The sequence below is a fragment of the Zygosaccharomyces rouxii genome (genome assembly GCF_000026365.1).
Source record: "Zygosaccharomyces rouxii strain CBS732 chromosome D complete sequence".
Lineage (NCBI taxonomy): Eukaryota > Fungi > Ascomycota > Saccharomycetes > Saccharomycetales > Saccharomycetaceae > Zygosaccharomyces > Zygosaccharomyces rouxii.
Window position 1 is genome coordinate 1,010,176 of NC_012993.1, and position 15,115 is coordinate 1,025,290.

A 15,115-nucleotide genomic window follows, 5' to 3' on the forward strand; every position below is an offset into this window, starting at 1 on the left:
TGAACGTAAATCACTTGTAAAACTCCGAAACCTTCTGTAAATCATCGCGCGGCTGATCATCGCGCGGATGTTTCCATGCATTTTTGGGATTCTAGAAATAGGTTGACACATATAAGTGACGTTTCGCAGAAAGGTGAGTGTTTCTTAATCGAAATTATCGATTGAAAGGTTATAGATTTAGATAAATGGCAGACGAAGTTTCTAGACCATTGCCTGCACGGTTTGGTCGGGTTCATATGGATACTAGATATGAATATGAAGGGCATACGATGTACCCGCCACAACAAGAGATGACCGATACAAAACAAGAAAAGGTGGAGCAAACTCCGAGTGAGAAATCTAATGAAATTGCTATCACGTATGAAGCAGTCTTTCCTCCCGATGATGAAAAAGCTAGGTTCAACGATTGGCCATTTGCACTTCTTTTCTTTGTTGTTCTAATTGTGTTCATAGCGGCAGCGTCGCTGGTTTTGAGAGCCTCGGTTCGAGATTATTTACAAATGGGTTCTATAAGGTACCAAGGGAGCAGCAATTTAGGGCCTTCGAACTATGTTGCGCTACTATTTCTTCCGAGCATCATAGCACTTTGCTTCGCCGGTTTAGGATTTACTCTTTGTCAGCTCTTCCCTGCATTCTTCATCTATTGCGGAATGATAATTAATCTTTTGACTGCATTCGGAATAGCTGTAATGTTTTTGGTGCTAAAATATTGGACTGCAGGTGCCGTATTCCTGGTATTTACTTTGATAGGTGTGTGGTGTTATTGGAATATGAGATCAAGAGTTCCGTTCAGTGTAGCCCTGCTCAAAACTGTGGTTCTTGCCATGAGACAGATGCCTCAGACATTGTTAGTCTCCTTGATCGGTTCGTTAGTAGGTATCGTATTTTCCATTATCTTTTCAGCGGCAATTGTAGCAACATATATGGAATATGGGCGGAAAGTTTGCGACATCAATGTTGATGATTGCTCACGGGCAAAATTGATTGGACTTCTAGTGTGTGTTTTCTTCTCTGGTTTCTATGTCGGTGAGGTGATAAGAAACGTAATCCATTGTACGGTTTCCGGAGTGTTTGGTTGCTGGTATTACACATCTGGATCTAAAAATAAGGGACCTAAATGGCCTGCAATGGGATCATTGAAAAGAGCTATGACTCGTTCCTTTGGATCTATCTGTTTTGGGTCCTTGATAGTATCTATCATTGAGACCCTTCGGCAATCCTTAAGATTAATTAGAGAAAGCTTGCAACTCGATAGTGATTTAGATGGTTGTGGATCTGTAGGATTCTTCGCCATTGATCTAATTATCTCTTTTTTGGATTTCTTAGTCAGGCATTTTAATCACTATGCATATTGCTTCATTGCACTCTATGGTAAACCATATTTGAAGGCGGCAAAGGAAACATGGCACATGATGAAATACAAAGGATTTGACATTCTAATTAATGATAATTTGATCAACATCGCTTTGGGACTATATTCTCTGTTCGCTGGATATATGTCAGCATTGTTTGCATTTCTTTACCTGCGATTCACAAGGCCTGATCATAACATTCTAACAGATTTCAATGTTTCTGTCATGGCAATATCATTTTTCATTGCTCTTCAGATCTGTAATATTACTAATGAAACCATAAGATCTGGTGTGTCCACTTTCCTTGTAACCTTAGGTAATGATCCTGAATTGTTCAAAGCAAAGTATCCACGAAGATTTGAAGAGATATTCGGAGCGTATCCAAATGTCCTAAACAAATTGGATCAGCGGGACGTCTAAAACCTAGAATTTTGGAAAATAGGCAATACTTAGCTTGGTCGCAATCCTTCATAAAGGGGAAAATATGATTTAAAGATTTTAGAGATATTGGTTTTTGATGTGTTTACTTCCACAATATGCTACTCTATAAATTATCAAGAAAATCTTGGGTGTAGGTTCTTTTTCATGTACCAATCAACAAATGCTTTTATACCTTCTCGGACTTTACGGTAGTCCCTCTGTCTGAGACCATTAACCACAGCTTGACTCAAATTATCCTTTTCCTTGGGCGTCACCAATCCTAATTGAGCAGTCACTTCGTAAATCCATTGAACACATACGCTTGAATCATCGCTATTAGCTTCTGCTGCCAATCTGAAACACTTTACAATACAACTAACCGCATCAGCGTGTGCGTTAGCGTGGAAATTGGTAAGTAACCCAGCAAAAAGTGCTGTGAGAAGTTCAGTACCATGGGAAATAATAACCTTGTCTAAAATATTCTGTCTCCATTCATCTGGTACCACGTCTATCGCTATGGTCGAAATTGGAGGAGTCTTGAATCCCCACGATACAATATCGTCTAAACAACGTAATATTAAAATGTAAGCATCGTAGTTCTTCAGTTTTATAACACTAGCCAATGCCACTTCCACAACACTAACCAGTAGTGATTCTGATAGGATAAACTCTCGAGGGTAAAACATTAAAAGGTCTGATATCATAGAGAAAAAATCCATGATCGATTCGTATTCGTCGTTTAGTAGACCTTTATCCATCTTGGCAAAATTTGTGATGAATGTGTTAGTCTGAGATAGTGCAAATTGCCAAACAGCCTCTCTAAGTTGAGGTGGTACTGGTAGAGACTCATCATCACCGAAGACAACAATGATGGACCCGGAGCACCACAAATAAGAACCTAATCCTGTCGTCATGTAACCCTGTACAAGAAATTCTGCCACAGACGATAAGATTGACTCGCAGAAAAGATGGAATTTTTCGAAAATTCTTCTAAAAAGTTTAGTTGCCCTTTCAATTATAACACCATCTGCAAGGGCATCAATACCTAGCAATAGATTTTGAAGGAAATTCCAAATGGACTCAATCTGTGGTACTAGGGGTTCTTGTCCTTGTTGATGATACTCATAGCGTGGTTTCAATTCTTCGAACATGGCGTAAACAAGGTCGATCTTATCAGCTATAGCATTACTATAAGCGGCGGGATCTACTTTGTATTTGGGGACAATCTCCATCAGTTTAGCAAAATTATCCTCCAGCAATTTCTGGAATTGTAGTGAGACGGTCTCAGGAGGTTGTTTGTCCAATACTGCACTCAGCCCTTGGCATAATTCAAATTGTGATTCGATATCGACCACGTCTTCAACGTTGAAATAAAAATTGAACAGTTGGTCCAAATGACTGCTCAAAAGCTCTGAACAATCTGAGCAAAAATACATTAGGGCATGGGAAGATGCAGTCATGATTCTTGGATCGCTTGCACCGTGGTTAAATCCGTCAAAGATGTATTGCAACTGCATGCTCAAATTTTCTGGATGTTTAGCGGTCCATTCTGTATATCTTCCCAAGACTAAGGTAGCAGCATATCTGATTTTGGGGTGCTCTGGTAAATTACAAATAATTTGTAGAATCTGTGGCAATTGTTTGTTTTCTGTATGCGAGATTTCTTGAGCCATAGTCCTTAGGGAGAATAATGGTGCTTCTAATAGTTGCCAACCTTTGTTGCCATTAATAGCATCGTTCATTCTGTTGAGAGGTTGCGCTAGAGCATTTGAAGTCCCCACAACAGCAGCGCAGTCCTTGAGTACATCACCCATGTGGTATCTAAATTCTTTGAATTTGTCCTCCATCTCTTTAGATTCAAATGAATCCTGTGGATAATGTAAATGACTTATTATACCATTGATTAAATCGACAAATAGTGGAATGTATTCCTCTCTCGACTTGTGGTACCTGGGCAAAACTAAGTTCTGCTTTAGATTAAACCAGAAAGGGAACGTGTACGATACGACGTCTAAGTCAGCATTCTTACAAGTAAGCATCAGCAGAACATTTACCATTGGTTTATAGATTTGAGGAGACTTGGAAATAAACACACACCATGCTTCACCTGCTTCTACGAATAATCTAGTGATTCCTTCCATGTTATCTAATTCATCTTCATCATCTACCGTACCAACCTGTGGGTTGAGTAAATTCGGTAGAAGGTTTAATTGTATGGCCATAAGTTGTTCGTAAAGTGCTAAGACTAGTTGTTCGTTAAAAGTATCTCTACTTTCCCTCAATATGACACATAGACATTCCACAGCTGCATCAAACACATCTGGATCAGTTGCACCTTGAGACAACGCTTCAAAAACTAAAGATATGAGTGGCTGCATCGAAAGCAGTTGGTCAATAGGGAATTCAAATGACCAAGACGTCAGACAACGAATAATTTGTTCTAATGTTACTCCAGTTTCTGTATTTTGTGGATTTTTCAATCCATCCACACAAGTGATTAAAAATTTTAAAACGTCCTCTGCAATCATATCTATCAATTCGTGAGTCCGTGAGTTAAATTCATCATCTGTTAATGGTGTGCTCCCCATGGTTAATGTCTCTTCTGGTAAAATCTTTAGGAAATCTAGCAGTTTTACAGGATGTGGATTTAAAAATTGGATTATTTCGAAAATCGGATTTTTCCATTCCAGATATTGAATTGACAGTCGTGCTAGTGCTATGCTCAACTGTGTAATGACCAATCTCTGGCTATGTAAAACTAGGAGGTTTAAAATTGATGTCTTCAATTGCGCTAATGAACCTTCCAACTGTAATAAATCATAAGTAACCTTGTTCCTTAGAGTTTGCGCTGCGAAAAACTGCAGTTCTAAATTTGGGAAATTGATCTGTGATAAGACTTGATGACAGAGATTCCATGCCTGTGGTGATTTTTGGAATTCTTCTAAAAAGCGGATTGCTTCTTTCTTCTTATCGGGGCCTATATTGGAGGAAATACACTGTAACGCAGCTTGAATATCATCAACCCCAAATTCTATCATTCTGATCCTACCGTAAATCCGGGTTTTAAAGAAGGTGGATGCTGTAGTAGCTTATCTAATGGTTCATACGTTGTTGGTATATGTGACCTTACGTTGTTTTTTTTTTTTTTTCATCTCTAATGGAAATTTGAGATGAGATGAAAAATTCATGACCTATATACAATACTAGTAAATCGAGCAACTGTAAGCTGATATCATTATTAAGGACTCATTTCCAGGATGTCTACAGGCTCTAAGTCGGTTATACCACCCATCAATTGTATATTTGGATTTCTTCAGCAGCAAACTGTGGTTACTTTTTGGTTATTTGAGCAATTGGGTACCAGAATAAGAGGTAAAATTAGCGGGTTTGATGAATTTATGAATGTAGTTATTGAGGATGCTACAGAGATTCCAGTGGATCCTCAGACAGGTAAAGAACATTTAGATAGAGGGAAAAAGCTTGGGAAAATTCTGTTGAAAGGGGACAATATAACTTTAATCACTTCAGTGGATCAATAACAATTGAAATGAAAACATGATTTTAAATTTGTATTTTGATATTTACAAGGGTGAGGGAAACTATATTTCTAACAGTGGAAAGTAGTAGTGTACATATTATCTACAAAATGGTGTCCACGTTGTTCTTTTTTTCATCCATGACTTGTTTGTTTTTGGCTTCTACTTCATTAGCGAATTCTTCCATTTCACCAGACAAAAACTCCTTCACTATAGGTACACCAACGTATTCACCACTAGCAACGGTACCAAATAGAGCATCACCGATGCTACCTTCATTCCTGGATCTTATTCTCGAGACACCCATACTCAATTTTGTTCTCAAGACGTCGGAGCCTTCATTGTTGAATGCTTCTTCCACCTTTTGTGACAATTGCTTCTCTGTAACGATAAATTCATCCGCAACGTGATAAAGATCAACCAGTTTTTCTAATTTCCTTTCTTTAGCTCTAAATTCAACTAAATCTCTATTGTACTGTCTCTTCATATCTAACAATTGTTTCTCCTCGTCGGTTCTCTGTCTCATTAATGGTTCCTCCAGTATACGTTCCAAAGTAGGAATTGTCAAATCAGAAGATTTGGTTCTATCTAGTAACGCAACTTCCTTCTGCCTCTGTTGTTCTAATAGTTGTTCTCTTTTCTTGATCATTTCTTCACGTTTCAAGAGACGTTCTTCCTCTTTCTTGAAGGCATCTGCCAAATACTGTCTACGTAATTCTGCCTTTCGTAATTTTTGCTCTTGGTGTTTACTGTTTACAGGCTTAATATTCTGTGGAGATGGTACTGTGTTTTGAATCAATCTTTCGACATCGATGAATTTAACAGGCTGGGCCTCTCTGTGGGAACCCTTAGGATGCAAAACACCTTCAGCATAACCAATACCATTAGAGCCTTTAGGTTTGGGAGCCTTTGCTTCTTTTAAAAGGGTTTCTTGTTTAATGGTTGGATTTTTCAAAATTGATCTAGTAGTGGGTAAAACACCACTCTTAAACCCATATTTAGCAGCTCCTTTACCCATTGTGACTTATTCACGGTACGAAAATTTTATAAACCACTTCCAACGAGGCTTCTACCGGTGTTCTACCTACCCAGTCAGTAGTCTTTCCAGTTTAACTGTAGTTATACCCTGCTATGTTGGCCCGCCTTATAAAATTTTTAATGTATATAAGCTTCAATATGTCACGTGTAAAGAATATTATATTACAGTGAATGTAACCAAACCGGAATTGAATTGTATTGCTTGATCTTTCGAATCGGATCTAGAGAGGCATACGCAGATCTCATAGCTACCTTTTTCCAGCGGCAACAATTGCAATTGCGTTTCCACGGGTTTGATAACTATCAAATGGCGGGATAGAGTCCCATTGAACAAAACACGTCTGTTGGATTTGGACAGGAGTTTTGCCGTATGGCTATCGAATATTGCGAAATTCAGCAGTAGCCTCTCTGGTGGTGACTGTGGAGAAGTGGTACAATCTGAAATAGATCTGGGACTCACTTTAACTACGGCATTGACACATTCGCCCTTGGTGACGCTACGTTTATCAATAGAAAGATCAATATGGTAAGGTGATTTGGCCTCGTAAAGGCTTGAGACCATCTTGGGATCGAATCTCTCGAGAAATTGTGGGAAATACACGGTTCCCTTAATGGAAGCATCAGTAGTCAATATCCAATCACATGATAAACGTGAAAGAATGTGCTGTCGACACCAAAATCTTTCCCTCATTTCAATTTCTTGTTCCTCGTTGAGGCCACTTTGGATGTACTGTCGCCCTTGCCAGACTCTTGGAACTAATTGCTTTTTGAAGTTGTAATTTTGGTATTCGAGCTTCCTTATGGGGATAACGACTCTAGTGGTATGCAGGGACTCTATCGTGTACTCATGACTTTCAAAATCCTCATAATGGAGTTGAGTTTTAATACTATCGATCCAAGAATTTCTAACATCCAGAAGTAACAACAAATATTTGTTGATGTTGAAATTATCATCTGTCTCTTGCTTCTTCAAAAGGTAATGGACCCAGTCCACATGGTCTGCTTCAGATGTGAAATCTTGATTCAATGAAACGATATCAATGCTGGATACTTCAATTGACCTCTTTAAAGTGACGTGATATGAAGAATGAAGCGTTTTCAAATACACTCGAGACTTGTCATTTGCATTCATTCCATAGTTGATAACCAGATCAAACCCGTTGAAATGGAACGGTGTGGCAGTCGCATCTACTTCCATGTCGAAGGAACAAGTTTCATGGGGTTCCATTCTTTGAGGTGGGTCTATGAATTTGATACATTTATTTTTCATCCATTCCAGTTGGGTCTCTAAACCATATAAATCGTCTAATTGCATTTTCTTCCAATAATCAGGTTTGATGGATTGTTCAATATTGGAAGAGTGTAGAAATTGTAAATGCTCGATGGGGCATTTCAACGATTTGTTTCTCAAAGTTATTGTGAAGCGTTTTTTGGTTCCATGCAACATCATCCATGAATTGTCAGTCATGTTATTTGTCCTCAACAGTTGTAACTCAGGCTGTTCAGGTAAAATTTTAATTTGAACCCTGCCTGCATTAAACCTATCATTCTCTACATCTGGCTTGGAGATACGGTTCTCTGAAAGAGCGATAGGGAAATCCTTAGCGGGGAGACCCATGACGGATATTTTTACGGAATCGATATTGAGCCATTCGTGATGAGTTGCTTTTTTTAATTCTAGCGGCAAATTGATGATTCTAATCGATTCAGGGCCCACGTAATAAGGTCTTTTCAAGTTAACATCGCTTTTCCCCAACTCACAGAACTTTGTAGTCTCAGAATTGAATTGAATACCTGTAAAAGAAATTTCGAATTTAAATGGGTTTTGAACCATGCATGAGAACATGGCTCTATCACCTACCAGGAAAACGTTTTGCGACGTGGGATCCGCCTCGGAAACCACTTTATCGGCAGCTAGTAGCTGTCTAAATGGATTGAAAACTTCATCTGACCTTGTAGGGTTGACCTTGGCTTTTTTATCCAAAACACTCATTTCTGACTCAACGGGCAATTCACCGCCGGAAACATCTGATTCTAATCTTGTCAATTTAACATCTCTTAACAGAAAAGGATCCCAGTAGGATTGAATATAACCATCAAACATGGACGGTTGAATAAATGAAGTGAAAAGATTCTGCTGTTCAGATTGGGTTAATAAATGTGTATATCTGCTCAAGAGCATAACTGCATACCTAGAGGTACACTCAGAATTCTTAAGCTTGCGTGAAACCATTAAACATAGCTGCAAGCATTTTCTCTGCAAAGTCAACCACGCTGAAGCTTGAGAATCTTGTACTGACGTTTCCGGAGTTCTATCCTCTATACCATAAAGTTTTATCATTCCATCCAAGATTTCTAGATAATTCTCATCCCAGTTAATCTTCTCTTGGTTTGCTAAGAGGGCTACAAGTAAAAGGCGTAGGACAAATAATCTTTTCCTGGCAAATCCCAAAGAATGGTAAACTTTGGATAATACGATGTAGATAATAGTCTGACTTTCAAGGTCCATTTCTTTTAATTGGAGCTCAAAAATTTTATTAGCAAAGGAATAAATTTCAATTTTTGAGAAAAGAATCTCGTCTTTCCCATCTATTGGACCCAATTGATTACTATCGAACATTGTTGCTGGTCCCAAACTTGAGGAAAGTGAACCTTTTATGATTTTTTCCAATATAGGTGGAGATAGCTTGGTGCTTGAATAGCATGTTACCATAAATGTTAATGTTTTCAATAATGTCTCTGAATAAACAGTTTGCGGCGCGTAATCGCAGTGATGGTTCAAACTTAACTCGTAATAGTATAGTATCTTTTCAGAAATTGATCTGATTAGGATTGGTAAATTAACATTTTCCACATCAACGTCTTGACTTAATCCTAGTGAGCTTGAAGAATTTCTTGGAGATCTAATAGGACCATTAGAACTATTTCGCGGAGAAATCGGATCAGCACTAGGGTTAGAAGTTTGGACAGGTATGATTAGCATGACGATGTATGGTATTTGGAAAGATATGTTAAGAAAACTTAACAAAAGAAGACATATAGCAATGCCGTCCAATGCAGATGCTAACCAAAGATGATCACGAACTTTGTACAATTGTGTGACTGCTTCAGTAAAACTATGGAGAGCACTAATGTACCTGCCGGCAAGTAATTGGAAATTTCCCAAAATCTTGTGCTGTCTCCCCTGAGATCTCAACTGCGATCTGTTTTCTGAGGTGGATAGTGATTTCGCCAGTTTCAAAGATGCTGATCTTTTGATGCTATTAGTAGTTGATTCAAAACTGTTCATCTTTCGTGATGATGAGGATGATGACGTAGAATTCGTAGGCAAATTGGCATGGGCCAGTTGTCTTGTCAATGAGGTCTTCAATACTGCATTACCACCAATGGCACCTGGAGATCTCAAGGTAACATGCTTATAAGAAGAATAGTAATGTGAAAGTGCCTGTAGGAAATTCCTACCAATATCACAGATGATGGTTTCCAAATTGGACTCAAACTCATCGCCACTGCGGAAAACTTGAGCGTCTTGAGAAGACCCGGCATCTACATTAGAGCCCACGTATATCAAGTTATGCGAGATGACGGTAGGATATTTCTCCTTCAAAACCTTGAGATTATCTTCAGATGAGGAATCATCGTTCACAAGTCCCACAACAACGAATATCTTTCTAAATGGCTCGAAATCATAGAGAAACAGGTTTAACGCATCGTTATGACCAGATGTAATAACTTCAAAGAATAGCCTACCCTGTGGGAAACCCTGTGGAGTAAAGAGTGGACTATCAATTGGGGTAATGTCAACCAATCTGACCTCATTGTACTTTCTCAATTTCGTAACAGCTTCTAAAAACTGGCTTCTTTTCCATTTCCCAACGGGCACCACTAGAAGTCGTACACGACACGGCTGTACAAAACTAGCATCGTACATTGATGGGTTCATCACTTTTCGAACCTTTAGAACTCAATTGTAACGGTTTCGAGGGCTCAATTCACTTGGATCTCCTTCTTCTACCGCTTTCTTTCCACGCTGTTGTTTAGGCAGTTTAATGGTAGTTTGTATTTTTTTCTTTAACTATGGTGTTGAAATTCGATATTGTATCTTTAACCGTTAATACACTAGTTTGCCACCAAAGAATTGGTAAGAAAGAGTAGAGGTAAGATCATATCGGTGGATATAAATGGCAGGATTATCATTTGAGAATTATCAGAGGAACGACTACTTGGCCTCTCAAGGGCACGCTGTTCCTAAGGCGACTTCAACGGGTACAACTATTGTAGGTGTGAAATACGATAAGGGAGTGGTCATTGCAGCTGATACCAGATCAACACAGGGACCTATAGTTGCTGACAAGAACTGTGCTAAGCTGCATAGGATGGCTCCACGTATATGGTGTGCTGGTGCCGGTACTGCAGCTGACACTGAGGCAGTTACACAGTTAATTGGATCAAATTTGGAATTACACAGTCAGTATGCTAATAGGGAACCCCGTGTGGTATCAGCATTACAGATGTTGAAGCAACACCTGTTTAGATATCAAGGTCATATTGGTGCATATTTGATTGTAGCAGGTGTGGATCCTACTGGTGCCCATCTTTTCTCCGTCCAAGCTCATGGTTCCACTGATGTCGGCCATTACTTGTCGTTGGGTTCAGGTTCATTAGCTGCTATGGCCACTCTAGAATCTAACTGGAAACAAAATTTGACTAAGGATGAAGCGGTAAAATTAGCATCAGATGCTATTCAAGCAGGTATATGGAATGATTTGGGTTCAGGTTCTAATGTCGACGTGTGTGTTATGGAAGTTGGTAAAGATGCAGAATACTTGAGAAACTACATTACTCCAAACGTTAGAGAACCAAAACAACAAAGTTATAAATTTGCAAGAGGTACTACAGCTGTGCTTAGGGAAAGTATCATTAGCGTCTGTGACGTACAGGAGGAGCCCGTTGACGTTACAGCATGAAATGTTTTGTCTAACTAACTAACTACTACGTATATTTCTAATTACCTTTTCTTCAATACTTTGACCGTAGCTTCCACAATGGCAACATGTTCTGCCTCATGAACCCTTTGCTCATACTGTTCCAATGTCTCTTGGCCAGGACGGATTTCTAATTCCTTGATAATCAATGGTTCGCCTCTATCTACTTCTTCAATAACGTAATGAACCATGCATCCAGCGGTTAGCGAGTTACCAGTATCTTGAGCTTTTTGCCATGCCATTTCAATTGCATGTGTGGTACCATCAAATGCTCCTGGCAATGCAGGATGTAGATTGATAATTGGTATACCTCTCAACTTAGATAGGAAGTGGGGACCCAGAATGAGTAACCATCCCGCACATACAACCAAATCAGGTTTTTGTTCGAGAACTTGACGAGCTAATTCTTCTTCAAATTGAACCCTACACTTCTGTCTACCAACTTCATCACTTTTAGGTACGTCCTTCACAAATGGGTATAGTGAGCAAACTTTGGTTGGTATATTAGCCATTTCAGCTCTCTGTAAACCGTAGGCCTTTTTACTTGACGATATGACGCAGGTAATTTGGCCTTCACCTAGTTCTTTTTGAGCCTGTGCATCAATCAGTGACTGCAGATTCGAACCTGAACCCGATATAAGCACTGTAATACGTCCCATCTAGTGTTACAGCTCTCGATGCTCAGTACATTGGTAGCTCATTTTGACGTTGTTTTTTTTTCAAATTTCAAACCATATTCTTATAGAACAAAGAGATCAGATTGAAGCGATGTGGGAGCAGAGAATAAGGCATTTTGAGTGTTTCTGAACCTCATCATCGGATTTCATTCTGTTGAATTATGGTCCAACTTGGTTAAGCGGTTCTTACCACATCGCATAACCTTTACAATCGACAAATCAAGCAAATAGTGTCATATTTTGACCGTTGAAAAACGTAGAAGGGTCAGATCGAATGCAGGGATTAAAATAAGATGAACAATGCTTCTTTAAACTTGCTTTGCTACCTTGCAAATGGGCATTTTATTCATCTCATCTGGTCTATTGTCGGGTAATTTTATTTTTCTAAGAACAATATTCCATGGAACTTTAAACCTAAACCAAATCATCTAACTGATGGATGATAGTTAGGCGAACAAACAAGCTTATAAACAGGAACGAGTGCCGCTGAGGCTTCTCAAGTGGTCTTTAAAAGCTTTCCCACATTCTAAATTCACTGTACAAGATTTTCGAGCATTGAAATACACAGACTGGTTACCGAGATATGTCAGTAACTCCCACCAATAACGGTTCTGTGGGTACAGGCGGTGGAGGTTTACATCAGGAGATTCACGCAGCTATTGATCAAGTTGAACATTTAAAAGTTTCAGAATTAAAAGCCGTTTGTAGGTCGATAGAACTGCCGATTACAGGCAGAAAGGCAGTTTTACAAGATAGGATAAGGGCGTACTTAAAGAATTCATGTTCTATTGGACATATAGATCCATGGAGGCCCAAGACAATACGTGTTTTGATAGATAAGGCTAAATTAGGTGAACTCTTACCGAAATACGAAATTTTATGGCAAACTTTGAGAAGTGGAGCTTATAACCATCCGGTGGCTATAGGTGCTGAACCGGTTGGCGTACTAAATCAACAAGATGGATCAGTAAGTGGTCAAGATCAATACGTGGTAGGGGATCCATCTGCATATACGTCATATCGAACCGTTAGTCCTGAAGAGCTCAGTATTACTGGTGGCAGTAGGACGGCGGCACCTAAAAATCGCTATATGCATTTCAAGGAATCACCTTTTTACAGGATTAAAAAACTGATACAGGAGACTGCACAGAAGCTAAACGTCACCAATGTAAGAGGTACATGTGTTGCGAAATGGAGGTTTACGAAAGCCGATTGGACTCTACTAGAATCAGATGAAAAATATAAAGTATATTTATTTTGTGGTATGGTAGATCCCCAAACGGGTTTCCAATCGAATCAACCGATTCAATTTCCTCATCCTAATGAGATACGAGTTAATAGTGTTCAAGTAAAGGATAACGTCAGAGGCTTAAAGAACAAGCCAGGTACCGCAAAACCAGCAGATTTAACGCCTTATTTGAGACCACCAACACAACAAAATAGTTTGGAAGTCATTTATGCATTCACGAAGAGTGAATATTTCATCTACGGCTATATAGTAGAGCAAGTTACTCCCGAGGAGTTATTACAAGAAGTGCTGCGACATCCCAAGATTCTGAAGGCTGCCACTTTGCATTACATTGAAAAGACTTTAAACGATGAAGAAGATGACGATTTAGTTACTACATCTACAGTGATGACATTACAATGTCCGGTCTCTTACACAAGGATGAAATACCCTGCCAAATCAATTATGTGCAAACATCTACAATGTTTTGACGCCCTTTGGTACATCTACTCACAGATGCAAATCCCCACATGGCAATGTCCTGTTTGTCAAATAGATATCGATTTGAAGCATTTAGCAGTCTGTCAATTTGTGGATGAAATTTTAAAAAACTCCGATGAGGATACAGAGCAAGTGGAATTGTCATCAGATGGATCTTGGAAGCCTGTGGTGGAAGAACCTCCTAAGCCAGCAGAGCGACCATTACCAACTACTCATTCCACAAGTGTGAAACAAGAAAATACTGATGATGATGATAATAGGGCACTTGCTGATCATTCCAGAGGAACTTCACCTTCCAATGAACCTGTAGTTATATCACTCGATAGCGAATCAGAAGAAGATGAGCAAATGGATCCACCACCACAACAGGAGTCAGATCCTGCCCCTCCACGAGCGCAGGAACCTACAAGACAGGAATCGTTAAGGACATCGGCTGCGACGTCTTATGTGGATGACAATACATCACAGCATACTTTAGATCCGAGAGCTAATCAGACCATAACACCAACCGCTCCCAGGCAAAACTCACTTGGTGCTGATAACAGTTTAGACTATGTGGAACGCCGTCAAGGAGTACCCAATATATTAGGTAAAACGCCCCTAAACAATGGTGAAGATACTTCAAATCAAGATACCCCTTTAGCGGAGGAAGGACCCAGCTCACCAACACCTAATTCTTCTACGAGGGGCATGTTTACACCAGCAGCTACCAATAGCCCGGCAGGTAATGACCAATGGTCTAATGATGAAAGACCTGTGTTCAGGTCACACAGTGGGACTCTGGATCCAAGAGCTAGTGGAATTTATGAATCTAGTGAGAATAATCACAGTGGTTCAAATTCTATGCTGGGTATGACGGGACAAATAAGTGGTCCTCCAGGTGATGATTCAGGCGGTCCTTCACCAAGCACAAATAACAGTAGTAATAATCTCCTTGGTATATCTGGGAATTTGAGCTCATTCAGACCAGAGGAATCACAATCATACGAACCCCAAAAGCAACAGCAACAGCAACAGCATCAACAACAATATCAACAAGCACCACCATTGCCACCACTACCAGATCCAAAAGTAAGGCAACCAAGCCGGCCACCGATCCCTGGTAGAACGAGAAAACCCGTGGTATCACCTTTTTTACCACCAAAACCTTACTTAAACATGCTCCCGCGCAAGAGACACATTTCTAATTCTCCCAATGGAGGCCCAAGACCGAGCAATGAACCGCCAATGGGTTCGCAACAGTTGGGAGTTTCGATGAATGATCCGAATACAGTTGGTAATGTTGATACTAGTGGTGCCCATCGAGGTGGTGCAACAAGAATTTCTGGTCGTGACGACGTAATAGACCTGACATCGGATTGATGATAATTATTGTAAT

At 39.6% G+C, this 15,115-nt stretch overlaps 8 protein-coding genes across 8 annotated transcripts; 4 read left to right on the forward strand and 4 right to left on the reverse strand.

Moving 5' to 3' along the window:
* Positions 1 to 185: 185 nt before the first annotated feature.
* PNS1 (Pns1p) lies at positions 186 to 1,772 on the forward strand (the record flags this gene model as incomplete). Its single annotated transcript, XM_002496907.1, has 1 exon — positions 186 to 1,772. The coding sequence occupies one exon, from the start codon at positions 186 to 188 to the stop codon at positions 1,770 to 1,772; it is 1,587 nt and encodes a 528-aa protein (XP_002496952.1).
* Positions 1,773 to 1,906: 134 nt separating this feature from the next.
* Positions 1,907 to 4,810, reverse strand: MTR10 (mRNA transport regulator MTR10; the record flags this gene model as incomplete). Its single annotated transcript, XM_002496908.1, has 1 exon — positions 1,907 to 4,810. One exon carries the CDS (start codon positions 4,808 to 4,810, stop codon positions 1,907 to 1,909), a length of 2,904 nt encoding a protein of 967 aa, XP_002496953.1.
* A 219-nt stretch (positions 4,811 to 5,029) lies between these two features.
* On the forward strand, positions 5,030 to 5,311 carry SME1 (mRNA splicing protein SME1; the record flags this gene model as incomplete). Its single annotated transcript, XM_002496909.1, has 1 exon — positions 5,030 to 5,311. One exon carries the CDS (start codon positions 5,030 to 5,032, stop codon positions 5,309 to 5,311), a length of 282 nt encoding a protein of 93 aa, XP_002496954.1.
* Positions 5,312 to 5,411: 100 nt separating this feature from the next.
* PET123 (mitochondrial 37S ribosomal protein PET123) lies at positions 5,412 to 6,326 on the reverse strand (the record flags this gene model as incomplete). Its single annotated transcript, XM_002496910.1, has 1 exon — positions 5,412 to 6,326. The coding sequence occupies one exon, from the start codon at positions 6,324 to 6,326 to the stop codon at positions 5,412 to 5,414; it is 915 nt and encodes a 304-aa protein (XP_002496955.1).
* A 177-nt stretch (positions 6,327 to 6,503) lies between these two features.
* TRS120 (TRAPPII-specific subunit TRS120) lies at positions 6,504 to 10,289 on the reverse strand (the record flags this gene model as incomplete). Its single annotated transcript, XM_002496911.1, has 1 exon — positions 6,504 to 10,289. The coding sequence occupies one exon, from the start codon at positions 10,287 to 10,289 to the stop codon at positions 6,504 to 6,506; it is 3,786 nt and encodes a 1,261-aa protein (XP_002496956.1).
* A 238-nt stretch (positions 10,290 to 10,527) lies between these two features.
* PUP1 (proteasome core particle subunit beta 2) lies at positions 10,528 to 11,313 on the forward strand (the record flags this gene model as incomplete). The annotated part of the gene is made up of 1 exon (XM_002496912.1): positions 10,528 to 11,313. One exon carries the CDS (start codon positions 10,528 to 10,530, stop codon positions 11,311 to 11,313), a length of 786 nt encoding a protein of 261 aa, XP_002496957.1.
* Positions 11,314 to 11,354: 41 nt separating this feature from the next.
* ADE8 (phosphoribosylglycinamide formyltransferase) lies at positions 11,355 to 11,990 on the reverse strand (the record flags this gene model as incomplete). Its single annotated transcript, XM_002496913.1, has 1 exon — positions 11,355 to 11,990. The coding sequence occupies one exon, from the start codon at positions 11,988 to 11,990 to the stop codon at positions 11,355 to 11,357; it is 636 nt and encodes a 211-aa protein (XP_002496958.1).
* A 601-nt stretch (positions 11,991 to 12,591) lies between these two features.
* Positions 12,592 to 15,099, forward strand: SIZ1 (SUMO ligase SIZ1; the record flags this gene model as incomplete). The annotated part of the gene is made up of 1 exon (XM_002496914.1): positions 12,592 to 15,099. The coding sequence occupies one exon, from the start codon at positions 12,592 to 12,594 to the stop codon at positions 15,097 to 15,099; it is 2,508 nt and encodes an 835-aa protein (XP_002496959.1).
* Positions 15,100 to 15,115: the final 16 nt, after the last annotated feature.